Source organism: Protopterus annectens, chromosome 8.part0 (assembly GCF_019279795.1).
Source record: "Protopterus annectens isolate FY-2018-M chromosome 8.part0, PAN1.0, whole genome shotgun sequence".
Classification (NCBI taxonomy): Eukaryota; Metazoa; Chordata; order Ceratodontiformes; family Protopteridae; genus Protopterus; species Protopterus annectens.
The window spans coordinates 234172949-234191453 of NC_056741.1; the positions used below are offsets into that span (position 1 = coordinate 234172949).

Below are 18505 nucleotides of genomic sequence, written 5' to 3' on the forward strand. Positions count from 1 at the left end.
CTGTTAAACAACAAGCGTAACTGAAACAAGTCAACCCAGCCATTTACAAGAGTCTTGGTGCTCGCAGTCAACAACAAACAACACAAAGAACTCCACTGTGCACTAATGTAACAATAGTACCAAAAATCAAACCACAAATGCCTGTAGAGCAAAAGAGAAAGGAGCCATAACATGAAAGGAGAGAAGCAGAGCAAAAAAAAAAAAAAGCAATCCTCTCCACAAACAATCTCTCATCTGTCAAACCCAACCGCAACAAGCAAGCCATTAATATAATAGAGACTCAAAACAAATGCACATGCAATCCACATACCCCACAAATCATCTGCAGACAAAGCTGATATGTAGCAGAAACATCACCGTCTACATTTAAAGTACATTCTCTGCATCTTGAACGCCCTGTAATCACTTAAACAACAGGCACATAACATATCTGGCATGTAACCACATCAAGTGGTAAAAAGCACTTTTAAAAGACCTATGATTTCTTTATTTTATATATTAAGTTAAAAAGTGTAACACCATTGACAAACTTAAAATAAAGGAGAGAGAAAACAAGACAGGAACAAAGGAGAAGGAAAAACAAGATTATAAATATAACTCTTTGTATAAATATAAGAAGAGAAGAATAAAAAAAGCCTGCACACAAAGCCCAGATCAGCATAGGAATAGTATATGAACTGTTCAACAATAACAAGCTATTTATTTGATTAAACTAAGCCAAAAAAATACATATATCTGTAGGTGTGGATATAGATAAATTATCTTAGTGGTGGATGCATCCAGACTATTATTTGAATGCATTCAGATTAGAAAAAAAAAACATATATTGTCATGATTGAATAGGCAATATTGTGTAAGTAATTAATTGGCATTTGACAATGAATAAAGTCATTTTTCTCTTAGTTTCTTCTTTTTTTCATTCACTTTCCAGTTATTTCTTTCAGCTTGTCTCTTCAGTGAACTGTTATTCCACTCCATATCCTCTAATTGATCTAATACATTCTTTGATTTCAAGAATATTATGGCACTGTCTATGTCTTCAAAAATGTTGGCTTCATCTGAGAGAAATATCTTCAGTCTGGCTGGAAAAAGCAAGTGGACTTTAATCTGTCTTTTTTAAGTTCCTTTATTAAAGGTAAGAAGCATTCCCTCTTGGACTTCCCAGTAGAGGAATAATTGTTGTCATATCTAATTGCTTTGTTGTCCTTTAGCTTAATAGCTGACTTTGTCCAAGCTGTTTTTAAGATTAGTTCTTTATCTTCTGTAGAAAAGAATCTTACAATAGTAGATCTCTGAGTCAAGTTCTTTGCAAAAGCAGCAGCAGCAGACAGGTACCTGTGTGTTCACTCTGTGCCAAATGACATAAGCTTCAGAATATCAAGGACTTTAGGGAGCCAAGATGTTAAAAGGTTTGTCATATTGTTCCTTTTGATTCCTTCAGGTACACCAAAGATTCTGAAATTATTTCTCAGAGATCTGTTTTCTAGGTCGTCTATTTTATCTGAAAGTAAGGTATTTTGCTTCAGTAAGAATTTTATGTTATGTTCATTCTCAAACAGTCTCCCTTCCATGTCATTTAAGGCATCCTCTATCCCCTAAATCTGAGTTTTCTGCTGGTTTAAATACTCCTGTATTTGTTCCATTTGTTTGGAACACTTTTCTTTAAAATTATCTTATTTTGTTGTCCATTTTATCCATCTCCAGAGACCGTTCTTGTATGCTGGAAAGAACAAATTGTAAATCTTTTTTAAAGATGAGAACTGAGAGCGTACTTTTATGTGACTCGTTCTGGATTATAAGTGAAGAGTTTTTCATGGTAAAAGTTTGACAGGAAAATATCAGCATATAAAGAACATTTTTAATATTATTCTTCAGGACACTTCAAATTAGTAATATTTGATAAAAAAAGAGTAGGATAACTTAGTAATAAAATTTCCTGTCAGAAGTAAAATTTGTATAGCAGAGCTGGAGAAATCTACTGTTAGCCTCGAAGACAGGAACATTTCTAAAGAATTGTTGGACCTTTGGCATTCCAACTCCCAGGTGGCTAGACAATCTCTACACTGCTGCTGTATCTGGCTTTGTCATTAGAAGGCATGTTTTTCTTAGGGAACAGACCATGCCAGATCATGTCAAATCCAAACTTGTAGATGTAACCCTGGATAAGGAGTTTCTTTCTGGGCAAAGGTTGAGGCTGTGCTAAAAAAGATGGAAGACATAGTGAAATCTGTGCAAACTGTTAAGGACTTCCTCCAAGTTCAGCGTCCTGGGTTTAGTAGGAATTTACCCACTAAACACTGGTCCTTTCCCTCTTAATCAAAAGGCAGTCAGAGGAAGCCTCAGAGGGAAAGGCCTCAAAGGTATTAGCAATCACAAAGGCCTAAGCAGTGGTCCTTAGCAACCCCCAGGCAGGGTTGTTCTAGGCCACAGGGCTGTGGCAGAGAGCAACAATGACCCCCCCCTCTCCGGAACAGATAGGAGGAATACTAGAAAGCTGTCCCTTTTCAAAGAAAACTGATCCCGCATTACTTCAGGTAAGTGAGTTCTGAAGGTTATCTCAGACGATTATAAGCTCACTTTCAAAGAGCCGTTAAGATACTCAGGTTACCCAGATGTTGCACAAAATCAAAGAGCAGAGACCCTTTCTCAGATTCACAACCTATGCTCACAGGGCTCAGTGGAACTTGTACCAGATTATCAGATAGGGAAAGGGTTCTACTCCAGGCTATTCCTAGTTCCCAGAAAGGAAGGCTGTTCACCCATAGAGGAATCTTGCAGAAGTTATTTTGGCTTCAGGGCAGGTACTAATGTTCTCTGCAGTGCCCTTTGACTTGTGTACTGCTGCCAAGGTCTTCACAAAGTGTTTAGCTCATGTGATTGCCTTCTGCCGAACAAGAAGGATTCAAATTTACCCCTGTTTGGACAACTACCTCTTTCAAGCCACAAGTCAGTCAAACCTGTTCAAGGATCTGGCCTTCACTCAAACCCTCCTCTCCTGTTTGGGATTCACCATAAATCTTTGCAAATCCAATGCAAGACCCATCCACCATGATAGTTTTCCTGGGGGCTGTTCTGGATTCTTCTCTTCAAAAGGCATTTTTCCTTTCAGAAACGAGTCTCCTTCTTGCCTCATTACTTCCAAAACATTATGCAGAGACCATGCTTCTCAGCCAGGGAGTTCTCAGAGCATTAGGCTGCATGGCATCTAGTAGCCTTATGATCCCTCTGGCCAGGCTACACATGAGGAAGCTCCAGTGGAACCTCAAGAATTTCTGGTGCCAGCACTGACAGTCCCTGAAGAAAGAAATTCCACTGATTCCCTTGCCTCAAGGTGGAATTTGCATGGTGAACACGGGCATATCCCCAGAACCAGAGTCTCCCCTTCAGGTTTATCCTTCAGGACCAAACTTTAACCACAGATGCTTCAGAGAGAGCCTGGGGGGCTCTTTTCCAACACGTTTTATCCCAGGGCAGATGGGAAGATCAGTTCAGATGCAAGCACATAAATTGGAAAGACAGTGCAAAAGGGCCTACTGACTTTCAGTGATCAGTGGAAACCAGGGGTCATGCTTCTCAAAACAGACAACACCACAGTTATGTGGTACATAAACAAACACGGGGGTACCCAGTCTTACCCTCTTTGTTGACTAGCAATGCAGGTCTGGGAGACAGCTCTCTCTCTCTGGGTTGCATCTCCTGGCACAAAACCTCCCAGGGACTCAAAATAGTCTAGCATATCATCTCAGCAGGAACTTGATGGATCTACACGACTGGCATCTGCACCGGGATCCCCACAGATAGACCTCTTTGCCACCAAAGAAGATGCTGAACTGAAAAAAATTCTCTTCCAGGAGCAAACTACCCACAGCCTGGAGGACAGATGCATTCGCCTTCCTTTGGAACCACCTGTTCCTTTATGGGTTACCTCTCCTGCCCCTTCTTTTACCAATTGTCAATCACTGAAACATTAAACAAATTACTCAAGTACTGCTTTTCCTTACATTTATCTCCTCCTCCTCTTGTACATTTTTCTCCATGTATTGCTTCCACAAATTTAATTATTTTTGTGGTTTGCTTGTTCTGTTTTCTAAAGATCCCAACTCAATTCTTTTTTTCCCCATTTACAATATTGAATACTTCAGATATTCCAAGGTCATTGAATCTATGACCATGTACTCAGGTAGAGTCTCCTTTCTGCAGAAGGGCCATCCCAGTCAATCCTGGAGTAATTTGAAACCCCATCCGGTCATCTACATTATGTTTGAAGTGCATCGTGTGTTAAAAACAGAAAATCTAAATTGCTGTTTTGATACTTATGAGTAGTCTTAGACTGTATATATTTTGCATTGTGGGTATGGTATGTCTGCATATCTTGACTTTTCCCACTATATAAACTGTGTTTTATATGATATCATTTTTAACACACATATGAACCTAAGGAAGTCTGGTGCCCCATTAAACTGGTCCTACTTCTGAGAGGTGTTTACGAAAAATATAAATTGCTTTCAAATTTTAAGTAGTAAATGCTGCTAATGTTAACACAGCTGACTAAATGCCATCACAGGCCATTGTGCAGTTCCTTAATGTAAGGTGCAGTTTGTGTAATGTATTCCACTGTTCTTAACAGTTGATATTGTTTTCTGTGTGTCTGTCTCTCTTGCTCTCACACATACTTTCTGTCTGTCAGTTGGAAGATAAGAGGGAAGAGCTTCATTCCAGGCTGAATGATATGGAAAAGGAGCATATTGCACTGAAGGAACAACTTGCTGCAGCAGAGAAGGCAAATAAAGAGTTACATTTGGACAAACAACAGCTGCAAGCATCTTTGGTCAGCATTGAAGAGTTGCAGGAGGCAAAGGAGCAAGAGATTCAGTCACTAAGATCGGAGAAAGAAGAACTGCAAGAAAGGCTTAGCCAGGTAGGTGCCATTATAATACAGACCGAGACAGTCATATATGCACTGTCATATGCTTCTTAAATTGAGCTAGATTCTGGCAGCTTGGCCTGTTACATACATAGAGAAAAGTGAACAGGACTAGCAAAGTGCTGTTTCTTATGTGATGCCGTTTATGTTTACGGAAAGTAATGTATATGCAGATTTCAGCAACGCATTTTTATGGAGTGATCGATTTATATTTCACAAGTAATTGCAAAAGCTTCTCTTTTTTTAGTTCAATTTAATTTCTCCAAATCTTTTGGGTTTCTGATGCAGTGATGGTAATGGACTCTTCCTAAGTCAGGAAAATAAACTTCATGGAATTAGTTTTGTTTCAATCTTTGATATTAGCCAAACGTGCTCTTCGCAGCAACTACAATGTGAATAGAATTGACTCCTCCTGTAACTCATATGGAGTTACATTTACTGGTAGCATATCTAAACACAACTGTAAACTCCTTTTTTATTAAACCCATTGCTCCTACTACTGAGGAAACTGTTTTGGTATTTTTCTTCCACATCGCTGTCTTTTCTGCCTGCAAGTTCTGATATTTTATGACTTTGTCTCTTTCTCTGTCTATGTGAGACATTGTAATTGCTTCGTGTAGCAGTATCAGTGATCAGTGCTATTTTTATCTTTTTTCATGCTCTACTACATTTGGTTTTTCTCGCACTTTTTTTTTTCTGATTTGTTGGTAATAGGTGATCCTATGTGAAGTACACGTCATCATTTGTTATAATGCTTTGGGATTCATGTTTCCAGTGCTTCTCAGCTACTTCTACATTGCAGTGTTTGCACAATCCCTAGTGCAGCAGTCTTGCCACATTATTGTGCCTTTCAGTCTACAGGCCCTATGCCATGAGTATATTACACCCAGCAACAAGGTATGCAACTGTTTCCAGTTCAGTTTTACTGAACCAATCAATATTTGTATGTTTCTCCCACATGTTCAGTGGACATTGTAAACCAATGTGTATACAGTCCACTGTCCTTGCCTACTATTATTAACCTTTCTTCCTTTGGTTTCCAGTTGCCTCTCCTTAAGTATTCCTGCTTCAAATCATGATCCACATGAGGTTGTTGTAGATCTCTATACTCATCACAATATTTATGGCTTTTCCACATTTCTATCCATCTCACCTGATCCTGGTTATATACTTTCTTTTGTTTTTGGCACATTCAGTTGCTGCCTGATTTTTGTATACTTCTGATTTGATTTCCATTCCTGCTTGACATCGGAATACTTCTGATGAGCTAAGCAGAGAGAGGTGATCTTTAGACTTCTTTCCTCATGTTTTAAAACTTTCACAATGTTTTGATCTGATGAGGTCATCAGGTATGTATGCAGTGCCATGTATATCTATATGTGTAATCAATTTCAGGGTGGCTCATACCTCATTCAGTATGAAATATATATAATATTGGTATACACTGATTTTTATATATCATTTAGTAAGCTTGAAACATTTTTCTTGTTTTTGTTAGTCACGCCAAATTGTAAGTTAGAACAGGAAGAGCAAATTGGTTTATAGCTTGAACTTTATTCCTAGATGTCAAGGCTGTTTTCAATATTAGTTTTAGTCTTTTGAAGTATTCCTTACTGAGTTTTATTCACATTTGTTTGTTTTATTGTGGATCCTTCATCAGTTCCTAAATATTTATACACTCCCTCCTGCTCAAGTTCCTTTATATCGCATTCTTTTCCCAGACTGATATTTTCTTGGTGCTGCAGCTTTTCTGCTTTAAATGTTTTTGCTCATTTACCAAGACCTTATATAATCTGAAAAATTTTTAACTACTTGTAGTTGTGCTTTGAACCCCTCATCTGATTAACTGTTTGTTTGTGTCTTTCAGCTTTTCCCGGTTAGGGGTCGCCACAGCGGAACTCCGGTCCGCTAATGATTGGTAGTTGATTTTTATGTGCCGAGTTACCAGCCCTGAAGCACAGCCTTCAACGAAGGTATGCCCATTCACGCATGTCTCCACGTAGAAGATGCTCTAGCTGAGAATCGAACCGGACAGCGTCTTTACTGTGAGGCGACAACGCTACCGCAGCACCACCACCGATTAACTGTACAGTTTTAAATCATCCACAAAAAGAAGATGAGAAGTCTTTACACTTGGCTGTTTTCTGGGACCTAAATTGCAACCATGACCTAATCTAAGTAGACAGTTTAATGGGTTAAGGGCAGTGGATTTGCTTTTTCAGTCAAGAGGATAACACCTGCTAATGAATGATGTCGATAGAACCCACTCCACTAGAGGAGTAATTGCTTCCTGTCCTTGCTTAAGAATGTTCCCTTGCAGACATCTGTGCCATGGCCACCTGGTATTTCTTCACCAAGAATTAATGTCTTGAGTATGACTCCATGGTTTGGGCTTATTTTGGTGTTATACTTGGTCCAGGATTTAACCTTCTGAACGTTATTCTTGGTCAGCCTTTGGCTCCCTCCACCCTGGTAGTAATTGCTTGGTAGTCATCTCGCCATCATTGAGGGCCCTTGGTGCTAGATAACTCATGTGTAGTCCTACTGTTTGTATTATTCATTCAGAAGACGTCCTTGTTGAGTCAGTAATCCCTTTCTCCTGTATCTTTATAAATGCGTGGCCCCTTGCATCCAAAACGACTGTTGGAATTTCTCATAGGCCACCCCAAATGTTTATTACTTGTTAGCAGTTTAAAGTAAGCCTTAGTGGTGATTTCTCAGTATTTAAGTATGTGCTGACTGGTGGTTAGGATGTGAATGAAACCTTGATAGGCTCTCAGATTAGGCATGCTTATGAAGTCATTGTGTGATGAAACACTATGTGGCAGCAGGAAGCACACACACACACACACACACACACACACACACACACACACACACACACACACACACACACCATAGGATTATAAAAAAAATGCAAAATTCCTTTTGATGGAAATGATGAACTCAACGTTGGAACAGAGTAAAGAAGGTTCTTTCATTTATCAAATAGTTAGTAAGATCTGGTTCCTTTTGAATTTTTGAGGACACAGCAGTGATATTTGAAGCAGTGAGACTGAAACTGTGAATATGAAGTATATACCGAGTTTGAGTCTGACGTACTTTGGAGTATTCTCCTTAATCTGAGGTACAGCAACCTTGGATTTACAAACTAAGCAGCAAGGGTGCTGGAGTAGGGTTGGTGAAGTGCAGGATTTTGAAGTTTTGCTGTATGCAGCCTGTTTTTTGTAGCTGCAGGATTTACAATTGTAAGACTTGCACATTTGATAGGGAGCCACTAAGAACATTATCTCTTATTTCCTTTCCCTCTTCTGGGGCACTGCACATCACTGTTCTTCCATGATCAATGTAGCAAGTAATCTCTTTGACATGTATTGACACTCGTCAACCTGTTTCCTTCCCTTTCCTCACTAAATTTTATAGTAACCTGGCAATGTTGTATGTCCGTCTACAAATATATCTTCCCTTCTTTTTTCATAAACACCTTTATTAAATTCATTATATTTAGATAATGACAGGCATGCATAAAATAAAACAAACCATTGTAGACATTCCCCTTAGTTTATTGCATTAAACATATATATTTATATATATATATTTAATAGTTCTCATTCACTCCAACAATACATGCATTGCTTAAATACTACCTTCTCCTAAATTTCACTCTTCTTGAACATTTTTCTGTATGCATTGTTCCAACAAAGTCCATTCAGTTCTGTGTAATTTGCTCCTTCCCTTTTCTAAAGGTCCTTTATGATATTCAGTACTTCAGTTATGGTCGATTTAGATTTTTACTTTCATTTTCTAGAAACTGCTTTTTTTCGAAGACCGTAGCATTAAATTAAGGCCTTACTATGTCTAGGCAATTTAATCCTACATCCCAGCTTAAAAGAATATTTTTTAGTTACAATCCTTTGCTCCTCCACCATTTCTGACAAAAGTGTTTTTCTGGTGATTTGTACTGTCTGCCAGGCTGTTAAATTCCCAGAAATTATGTTCACAGTCACCTCTCTCCTATAACACCTCCAACAGTGTCTGTTTACCCGAGAAGTAGTCTGTGGTGTAGACATACTTCTGTAAAACACTTGCATGCAAAAATCCTAAACCACCTAGACTTTGTTGCATACTTAGGATTCATATGCATGTTCTCCCACTGTTGCTTTTTGTATATCACCTTTTTTTCCTCTCTTCCCAATCTTTTCTAATCTCTTTTGATAGTTTTTTGTAATTATCATGTAGTATTTTATATGCTATACTTATTAGCCCTTTTTGTTCTTTACCAGAATTGGTGTTCCACTTAGCAATCCCCTATCCATTTGTTTTCCTTTACTCTGATGTCAATCTCTGATAGGGAAGGCAGTCTCTAACCTGCAGTCCAAACTTCTGCTTTACCTCATCCCACTATATTACTTTTCCCTGCATTATTTGCTCTGAATACCTTGCATTTATTGCAAATTTTCCCCAGTAAATTATTGCCTCCTCTTGCCTATTTCCTATGAACCTGGTTACAGTAATCCCTACTGTTAGTCTCCTTTCCTTATTTCTGCATTTAGTGCTTAAAATATATCATCTCACTGTATAAATAAATAAAATGTTCTGTGTGCTTGTTATTTTCCTTAAGGGCCTGCATCCAAAATTTTCCCCTTCTTGTTTTTTGAACTATCCTTTGTTTCATCATGTCTTTCCACTTTGGTTTTAACCTTCTGTGTGAGTGTGTTTTATGTGTGTGTGTGTGTGTGTGTGTGTGAATTTTATATATATATATCTATATATATATATATATATATCTATATATATCTATATATATATATATATATATATATATATATATATATATATATATATATATATATACTTGGTCCTTTGTACATAGCTGTATGAAACTTTTTTTTTTTTTTTTGCTTTACAAAGCACTACAAACTCTAGTACTTCTCCAGTTCTAGGACAGGGTTTGCTAGGACCATTCTTCAGGTACTTCCATATCCTGACCCTTCCTCCTCTCTGTAGGTATAAGCAATGGTAGTCTAGCCATACAGCCAAGACTATTGCAGCAGTGATCAGTACAATGAACATAGTACAGTTGTGTAAGTAAATTTACCATATTAGTAGATGTTCGAATGATCACTGCTGTAGTAGCTGCTCCCTCCCTGCATCCCCTTATTTTGTATGGTTTTATTGCAAGGGTGAGGACTTTGTTTCCTAGTAATTACATTTTCAGAGCTCTACCCTCCTGCTGTCAGTTGGTATGCAAACCTTGAAGGACTTGACACCCATGCCACTTTTTTTTTTTCTAAAGATCAGCTTGAGCTGATTAACAGTTTGACTGCAAGGAAGGTTCACTTGAAGCTTGGGAAGCTGGCCAGCTGTTATATCCTTAGCAGGATATAACCCATGGTTTCATAAGTTCATAGGTTGGTACTAGGCTATCGGCCCTAGGGCCTATACAAGCCTAGCCATAACAATTCCCTGGATATTTCTTCCCAGAATATTTACTTCCCTGGATCCCTGTCTAGCAGGGTGACTGACGTGATCCCCGGGGTGAATTTCCTATCTCCCATCCAATCATCAAGGTTCCTTTTGAAGAGGGCCAATGAGGTGCTCTGCCTGACTTGTATGGGCAGTTTATTCCAAAGTGTGGGGAGTCTCTGGGTCAGGAACCTATCCCTCCAATATGTTTTGTTCATTGTGATGACAAAGTTTAGATTCCTGGAGCGTGTGGCTCTGAGGGATTGGGATTTCTTTAAGTGGAGCATGTCCAACAGCTCAGGGTTCGACATGGCCTTGTATGTTAAGCAGAGATCGCCTCTGAATAAATGATATGCCACAGAGTATAGCTGGAGTTTTTTTAGATGGTCAGCATAGGGCATCTGCTTTAGGCCTGTGATTCTTTTAGTGAGGTGTTTCTGTGGCCTTTCCAGCTGTTGCAGATGTCTTGTGAGGTACATACCAAATGGGGCATTGTACTCTATAATGGGTCTAATGAGAGATGAGTACAGTGGGACAATGACCTCCTTTTTTCTGGATGAAAAGCCCTTAGTGATGAGGTGTGCCACATAGAAGGTTTTCCGGACTGTTGTGGTGATGTGGTTATCGAAGGTGAGACCACTGTCCAAATGTGTCCCTAAGTCTCTCATCACACTTTCGGTGTTTAGTGTACTGCCACCTATGTGGTAATTCATGGGTACATGTTTTTTCCCAAAGGGGATAACTATACATTTCTTGGCATTAAGCTTGAGCCCATGGCTCTTGCACCAAGCATCTGTTTCTGTAAGGCCTTTTTGTAGAATATCCACATCATTTGGGGATTCAATAATGGCTCACAGTTTGCAGTCATCTGCGAACTTTGTTAGCCAGAGTCCCTTAGTGTTGGCCTGTACTTCAGAGAAGTAGATGCCAAACAAGAGCGGTCTCAGGACTGAACCCTGAGGTACTCCACTTATCACTTCTCTGGAGCTGGATTTGTAGTCGGCTACTTTTACAGTCTGGGTTCTGTCAGTAATCCAGTTGGCAACCCATTGAGTGACATAGGGAGTTATGCCCAGCTTAGTAAGTTTATCTATGATTCCAGAGTGGGGGATGGTGTCGAAGGCCTTGGAGAGGTCCAGATAGGTTGTGTGTACTGCCTTACCCTCGTCCACAGCTATGAAAACTGATTTGAAGAAGTCAGTCAGGTTCAGGAGACAAGATCGTCCCTTCACGAACCCAAACTGGGTGGGGTCTAGTGTTTGAAGGTTGTCAATGTCTTTGTTTATAAGTTCCATAATAATGTGTTCCATGCCCTTGCAGATCAGGCTCATCAGACTGATGGGACGGTAGTTCCCGGGATCCAAGGTGGATCCCCCCTTGTGGAGTGAGATAACTATAGCTGTGCGCCACTCAGTGGGCATGAAGCCTGAGGTGAGGCTATGGTTAAACATGACAGTTAGGTGAGGTGCCACTTCATTTTGTAGTTCATGTAATACACAACCCGGGATGTCATCTGGTCCCATGGATGCTGTATTCTTACCTTTGGAGAGTGCGGTTTCTACCTGTGTTGCCGTGATTACCTGAATTTGGCAATCATTTGGTCTTGAGATGGGTCCTTTAGGGGGTGAGAGGGGGGGTGAAGTTGGCACTAAATCGATCTGCCAGAATATTGGTCCTTGGGATCAGTATATTTAATGCCATTCTTTTGTAGCTCAGAGCAGATCTGAGCATTGCCATTTAGATTCTTGACATAACTATAGAATGACTTGTGGTTGTCTTTGGAATCTTTGGCAATTTTATTTTCGTAACTAGCTTTGGAGGATTTTATGAGGGATCTCAGCTTCTTACTTAGGCTGGTAAGGGAGTTTTTTGCATCCTGGGATTTTCCTCTTTTCTGCAACAGTTTCTTCCTTCTGTTGTAGAGTTTGTTTATGGCAGGGGACCACCAGATTGGCTTCCTTTTTTTGGAGGAGAGTGTCTTGGTTCTATTTGGGATGGCAAGATTCATGCACAAGTGTATGTGCTCATACAGTGCCTTAGTGTAGGATTGAGCAGTCAAATTTTCTGCTCCCGTCTGCATGGGTGTCATGAAATTTGTCACGTCTGACTTGAGTAGCATGAAGCAGGCTTTGGAGCAGTTTTTTCAGAGGTTTCCTTACTTGGGAGGATGGGGGTGGGATGTGGATGTCAAGGGTGATTTGCTTATGGTCAGACCTGACCAATGAGGGGGTGACCACTGGTGTGGAGCATCTATCTCACATGTTGGTAATGACCAGGTCTAGGGTATTGGAGCCCCTGGTGGGACAATGGATTAGTTGGTCCAGGGCGTTGGAATTTATGAATTCCAAGAACCATTGGGAAAAGGTGTTGGTACCCGAGTAGTTTTCCCAGTTAATGGCAGGGTAGTTGAAATCACCCAGTATTAGGGTGTTTAGTTGTATTTTCCAGTATGTTTTGAAAGGTGTATTGGGAACCTTGGGTTATGATTGGGGGATCTGTAGCAAGCTACAATTTGGATTGCAGTCTTACCTAGTATTAGTTGCACCCGGAGAATTTCATGTTGGGCAACTAGCCTGAAGGTGCGAATATCCTTGGTGAATAAGGACACTGCTCCACCTTTAGTGTTTCGGTCTTGGTTTGGTGGCCAAAAAGTGTGGTAAGAGTTGTAGCCTGGTATTGCAGAGGTGCTCTCTGGAGCCTTGAACCAGGTCTCAGTTACTGCACAGATATCGATGTTCTCCATTTTTAGGAGTGTTTTGAGAGAGTACATTTTGAGGTTTAGACTTCTAGCATTGAGTAGCATTACCTTCAGATTTTGCATGCTTGTACCTGTTATGGTGGTGTTTTTGTCCTTTGAACCTTGCCTAAAAAAGGTACTATGGGGGTGGCAGGAGCTTTAGCCAGTAACCTAAATCCTAGGGGTGAAAGGTGCAGACCATCTCTGGCAAAGCATCATGGTTTGTTGATCATGTCATCCCAGGCAGATACTGGCTCTCCTTTGAATGACACCAGAAGCTTAGCCAATTGTTGAAGTCAATTTATGGCTAATGCAGCAGTGATTATTTGAACATCTAATTTTATGTTAAGTGTACTTGTGCAACCGTACTTTCTTGTGAAAATCACCCCAGACTTTGATAAAGATTTAGGTCCTTTGCACTACAGAAATTTTCAAGCCACTTATTAAATAACAATACCTTTGATAACTGATGGTCTATTAAAGACAAGAATAGAGTAATCTCATAAAAAACAGATTTTAAGCTTATGCTGTACACACAGGTCATAAATAGCCTCAGTCTGTGTATGCATATGATACAGTGGTGTATGTGGCAAATCATTGATTAAATCATTATTTGAGCTGCTATCAAAGGTTCTTTTGTGTAGTGCAAGTCTTTTAGTTATATCTGATTATTTACAGCCACAGAGACTAGAAACAGTTTTTCCCTTTATCAATGTTTGAAATTGGCTTAATTGACTTTCTGAATGTAGTTTCCCAATATTAAAACTGCACTTTGTTGTACAGGAATACCAGTGATGTTCATCATTAGGCTACTGTTTCAGTAGTCTACTCCTTATGACACATCCTGTCAAGGATTGGCCTAGTCGGCCAGCTTTCAAAGCTTTAGCACAACTTCCACGAGCCCTAACCATTATATAGCTTGGGGAGAGCAGTATAAGGTCAGTGTTAAGGTGCCAAAACATCGGAACATTCTCATCATTGAAGTGTATTTTTCTCTGAGGGCTTTGAGTGATTTTTGGTCGGCTAGCACTTCACCAAGTGGAATACATTCCACTTCATTTTTGTAACGCTTTCCCAAAGTCTGGGTCTTCACTTTCTTCTGTGGCACTAAACTTCAGAAGTTTGGTTTCTGAAAATCAGTCAAAAGGGTGACAACTGACAGTGGGATTCCCTTCCTCCTTTACAAGGGACTGCTCTTCATCCACCCAGTGAAACCTCTGTTTCCTCTTTTTCTAGATCAGATGCTGTTTCAGGGAGTATAGAAGCTGTTCACCCAGGTCTGAGAGAGAAAGGGTTTATTCAGAAATCTTTCTGGTGTCTAAGAAAGGAGAAACCTGCAGACTTGGCCTAGATCTATCCTTTTTCAAAATTTCACATCAAATTCCCAAAGTTCACAGTTCTGTCTCTAAATGCTCTGATCTGATGCTGTCCGTGTCATTATTCATTACAGATGTGTCTTGGATCTGACCACGGATCCATGTCGGCAACTGAAGGACAGATCCAGAGCTCAAGCTCCTCGCTTTCCCATAATCCCTTGCTGACCTAAAACCCCCAGATCTCATTTGCCGGGGAAACATTTGGACGTGTATCCTGCAGCTCAAGCAACTTCACTTTAGATAAGTGTAAATTGCCTTTCTCTTTTAGGGTTTCTTTCCTTTATTCTTATAACTTTAGTGTGCCCTTTCCTAAAGTGTAGTTTATACTTCCTCCCCTCATTGTAGCTTTTATAAGTCTTTTTCTGTGGGTACCCACCTTTTTTCTGAGCCTTCAGTAGTGTTTCTCCTTCAGGGTTTTTTTGCTTTAGCTGTACCTGTGTTAACTCACTTTCTGTCAGTAAAGTAGTTTTTCTATCTCCCCCTTCCCATAGAGTGCGCGGGTGTTCTGGTGTGTGCTTTATTTTCTAAAATGACTAAGAAGCCGTCTGGCTTTAAAAGATGCTCCTCGTGCAGTCGGAAAATGCCCCATTCCGACTCGCATGAGGAGTGTGTTTGCCTTGGAGAGAGTCACCTGGAGGTTGAATGCAACATTTGTGCCACATTCAACCCCAGGGCTCTCGTGGATCACAGGAATAAGTGTCTTTTAAAGTGACTTGCTAATGCAGTTCCTCTAGCCTTCAGCTCCCCCTCTTAAGCCCCTGCAGATCCCAAAATGAAGACCTCCACTTCTTCCTCGAGGGATTCCCCTTCAAAAATGCCAAAGTTCTCAGAACACAGATCCCCAGATCTGACCCTAGCCTCTTTGGCTTCAGATCCAGGTTCTTCCACTCCGAGAGCCTTGGATCAGTGTGTTGGATCTGAGGCCTCGTAGACTCTCTGATCCGATTTGGCGCAAGCCACCTTCGGATTCGGTATGTCTACCAGATCCATTTTCTGTGCCGACTAAACCATCGGATCCATCCAGGACTTCGGATCTGAAGGTTATATCTGATCCAATAATTATTGACAGCTCCCGCTCGAGGTCCAGGAGTTTGGGTCTGAGGTATAGGAGTCAGTCTCCCTCCCGAGACCGTAGGACAGTGTCAGGGTCTCCAGCCAGGTTGGGACATTCTTCAGTATCCTTCAGGTCCTCCAGAAGTCTGCGACCCACAGATATGGATAGGTTGATGAGGAGTTTTCTCAAGGCCCAAATCGAGTTGGGCTTGTTACCATCCCCTTCTCAGTTGCCCAGGATGTCTTCCCATCCGTGGGACTGCATTCTCTTCGTATGACCCACCTGGGTTTGGATCACCAGGATTGGAGTATTCCCGGTTAGAGGCCAATGGTGTCTGGTGTCTTTCCGACACCATCAGGGTCCCTGGCAGACTGTTCCACTGCCCTCGGAACTGGCTGCACCTCGGCCCTGCAAGGTCTATGCTGGTTCCCGGGGGGTGGGGTTGGGCCTGGAGTTTTTGGACCGTTGCCTCCCCTTGGGTGCCTTTGTGCTGGACAGATCGAGCTGATAGTTTCTGCAGATGTCGGTGCTGCATTAGGGTCCCTCCTTCTTTCCCAGGTAGCTGCGGCTGTAGGAGAGAAGAGGGAAGCCTCGTCCAGTGCACTGGCCTTCTGGGCAGTAGAGAGGACCTTTTCCGGCTGAGCAGTTAGCTCTCCTTGTCTCTAGATCCTCCCCAACCCCCCTTGACTTTGGGCGTCGAACCCTCATCATACTTCCAGGGTTAGCCATCCCATGAGCACCTTCAGGTGGGTGTTACCCCACTTGGGGTCCCTGCCTCTTCTGAGTCCTCTCTAGAGCCCACCGTGGAGGAGCACCCTCAGAAGAGGATGTGCAAGAGGAGGCACTTGGGCTCCCGTAGAGAGTCCCCTCACTGAGGACATGGATTCTGAGGAGGGAAATGGGAGTCCCGAGGAAAACGGGTCCCCCAGACTGCAGTCTGAGGAAGTGTCCTTTGGGGATATCCTTGAGATTCTAAAGCAAAGAGGCGTTGATCTTCCCCTGCTCTGTCTTCAGAGGAATCCATGTTCCTGAAGGCCTTTGGGACGGGCCCATCTTCTACCTGGGTGTCCCCCCTGCCAACGAGCTTGCAGAACTCATCATCCACAGGGCATGAAAGAAACTGGACCCAGTGGAACCAGTTCCCAAAAAGGCTGACAAGTTTCATAGTCCCTTAAAAGGATAAAACTTTTTGGAGTAAGGGCGTCCCCATTGATGTCATCTCATTGGCCACAGCTACGAAGAAGGAGCTCGCAGAACAGAGCTCCATGGTCCATCCTTCAAACAGGTAGTCTCGAGCAACTGACCACTTTGGAAAGCACGTGCTTGCCTCAGCAACATTCGGACTGAGAGCAACGAGCTACATGGTACATTTTACCTAGCTTCAAAGGGATTTGGTCTCGGAACACACCACTTCACTTTCAGAGTTGCTGCTTCCCTGGATATTGAATCCCACCCCAAATCTCATTTCCCACCCTTGGGGGCTTCCTGTTTCTGACCTTCAGCCTCTTTGTCTAACTGCATGGTTCCTCCAATTCCAGAGATCCTTTTCCAGTCCAAGCTTTCCTCTCCGGTGAAGAATATTATCTTAGCCTCTCAAAAACGGTCTGCCAAGAAGGTATATTCTAAGAAGTGGAAAAGATTCTCAATTAGAGCCAGACAATGAAATCTAGATCCTTTTTAAGCCCCTATTCCTGACATTCTGTTGTTTTTGACTTCTCTGTTTCAGGAAAGGGCTAGTTTCTCCACGATTAAACTCCATTTGACGGCCATTTCAAATTGTCATGTGAATGAGGGTCCCACCTTTTCTTCCAGACTGTGTAAGGCCTTTCTCAAAGGGGTATTTCTCCTTAGACCTCCTATGAAAGATCCTTCCCCACCATGGGGTCTTACCCTGGTGTTGCAGTCTTTGACACAAAAGCCATTTGAGCCCGCAGCATCTTGTGATGTCAAATTCCTGTCCTGGAAGATGGCCTTCTTGGTGGCAATTACTTCTGCCAAGAGAGTTTCTGAGTTGTAGGCTGTTTGCATTAAGCCCTATTTTATGGTTTTCCACAAGAATAGGGGGTGGGGTCTATATTATATCACCGAACACTTAAAAAAGCGAACGGTGATTAATCGACCCTATGTAAGCGAATGCTTACAATGTCGAACTGTCAGAACAGCGATTTTTTTTCCAAGGGAATATAATCACTGTTTCAACAAAAAAACTAAAAAAGAAAACACTTTAAAACATTACATTAAGTGGGGGCTTCACCCCCACACCCCCCCTACTTAAATATTCCAACTCCGAGACTTCACCACAGTGCCGAAAACGGCAAAGTAACGAAGCGCCAAGCGAATTCTTTCCCAGGGAAAGAATTCGCTTAAAAGCTGCTTTGATATTTTGCCTTTTCAGTCTTTTATGTCCGACTAAGACACATTCGAAAGAATGCATCTTCGGTCTTGTAACAGGAACCCGAATAGGGTATCTCTCAGGACTAATCCTTTGTTCATTCCTGAGATAGCTTCGGAGGCCAGTCTTTACCAATCTGTTCAGTTTCCTATCTTCTTCCCTAACTACTTTAATAAATGTGAATATATATTGCATTGTTCGGACGTCCTTAGACAATTGCAATTTTATCTTAAGAGGACTGAAGAATTTCGGTAGGCGGATCAGCTCTTTGAAGCCTTCTCTCAGGCCAGAAAAGGTCTGGCAGTTACCAAGGTATCGATTTCCCATTGGATCGCCAGCTGTATTTCCTTCATTTATGACAGCAGACACATGGAACTTTCCAGACCAGTTAAAGCTCACTCTTCTAGGTCTGTGGCTGCTTCTTCAGCCTTTTATGACTAAGGTTTCATTTGGCGAGATTTGCTCTGCTGCTACTTGGTCTAATCTCCACACCTTTGTTACACATTATAAGTTGGATTTGGTGACGAGAAACAGGGTTTCCTTTGGTTCCTCTGTG

General features: G+C 41.5%; 1 protein-coding gene across 1 annotated transcript in view; it reads left to right on the forward strand.

Moving 5' to 3' along the window:
- LOC122808201 (rootletin-like) overlaps nt 1-18505 on the forward strand; it is a 546256-nt gene that overhangs the window by 258160 nt on the left and 269591 nt on the right. Inside the window, exon 6 of the mRNA XM_044079170.1 lies at nt 4688-4918. Coding sequence (XP_043935105.1) covers nt 4688-4918 — 231 coding nt within the window. The remainder of the gene's footprint in view (nt 1-4687; nt 4919-18505) is intronic.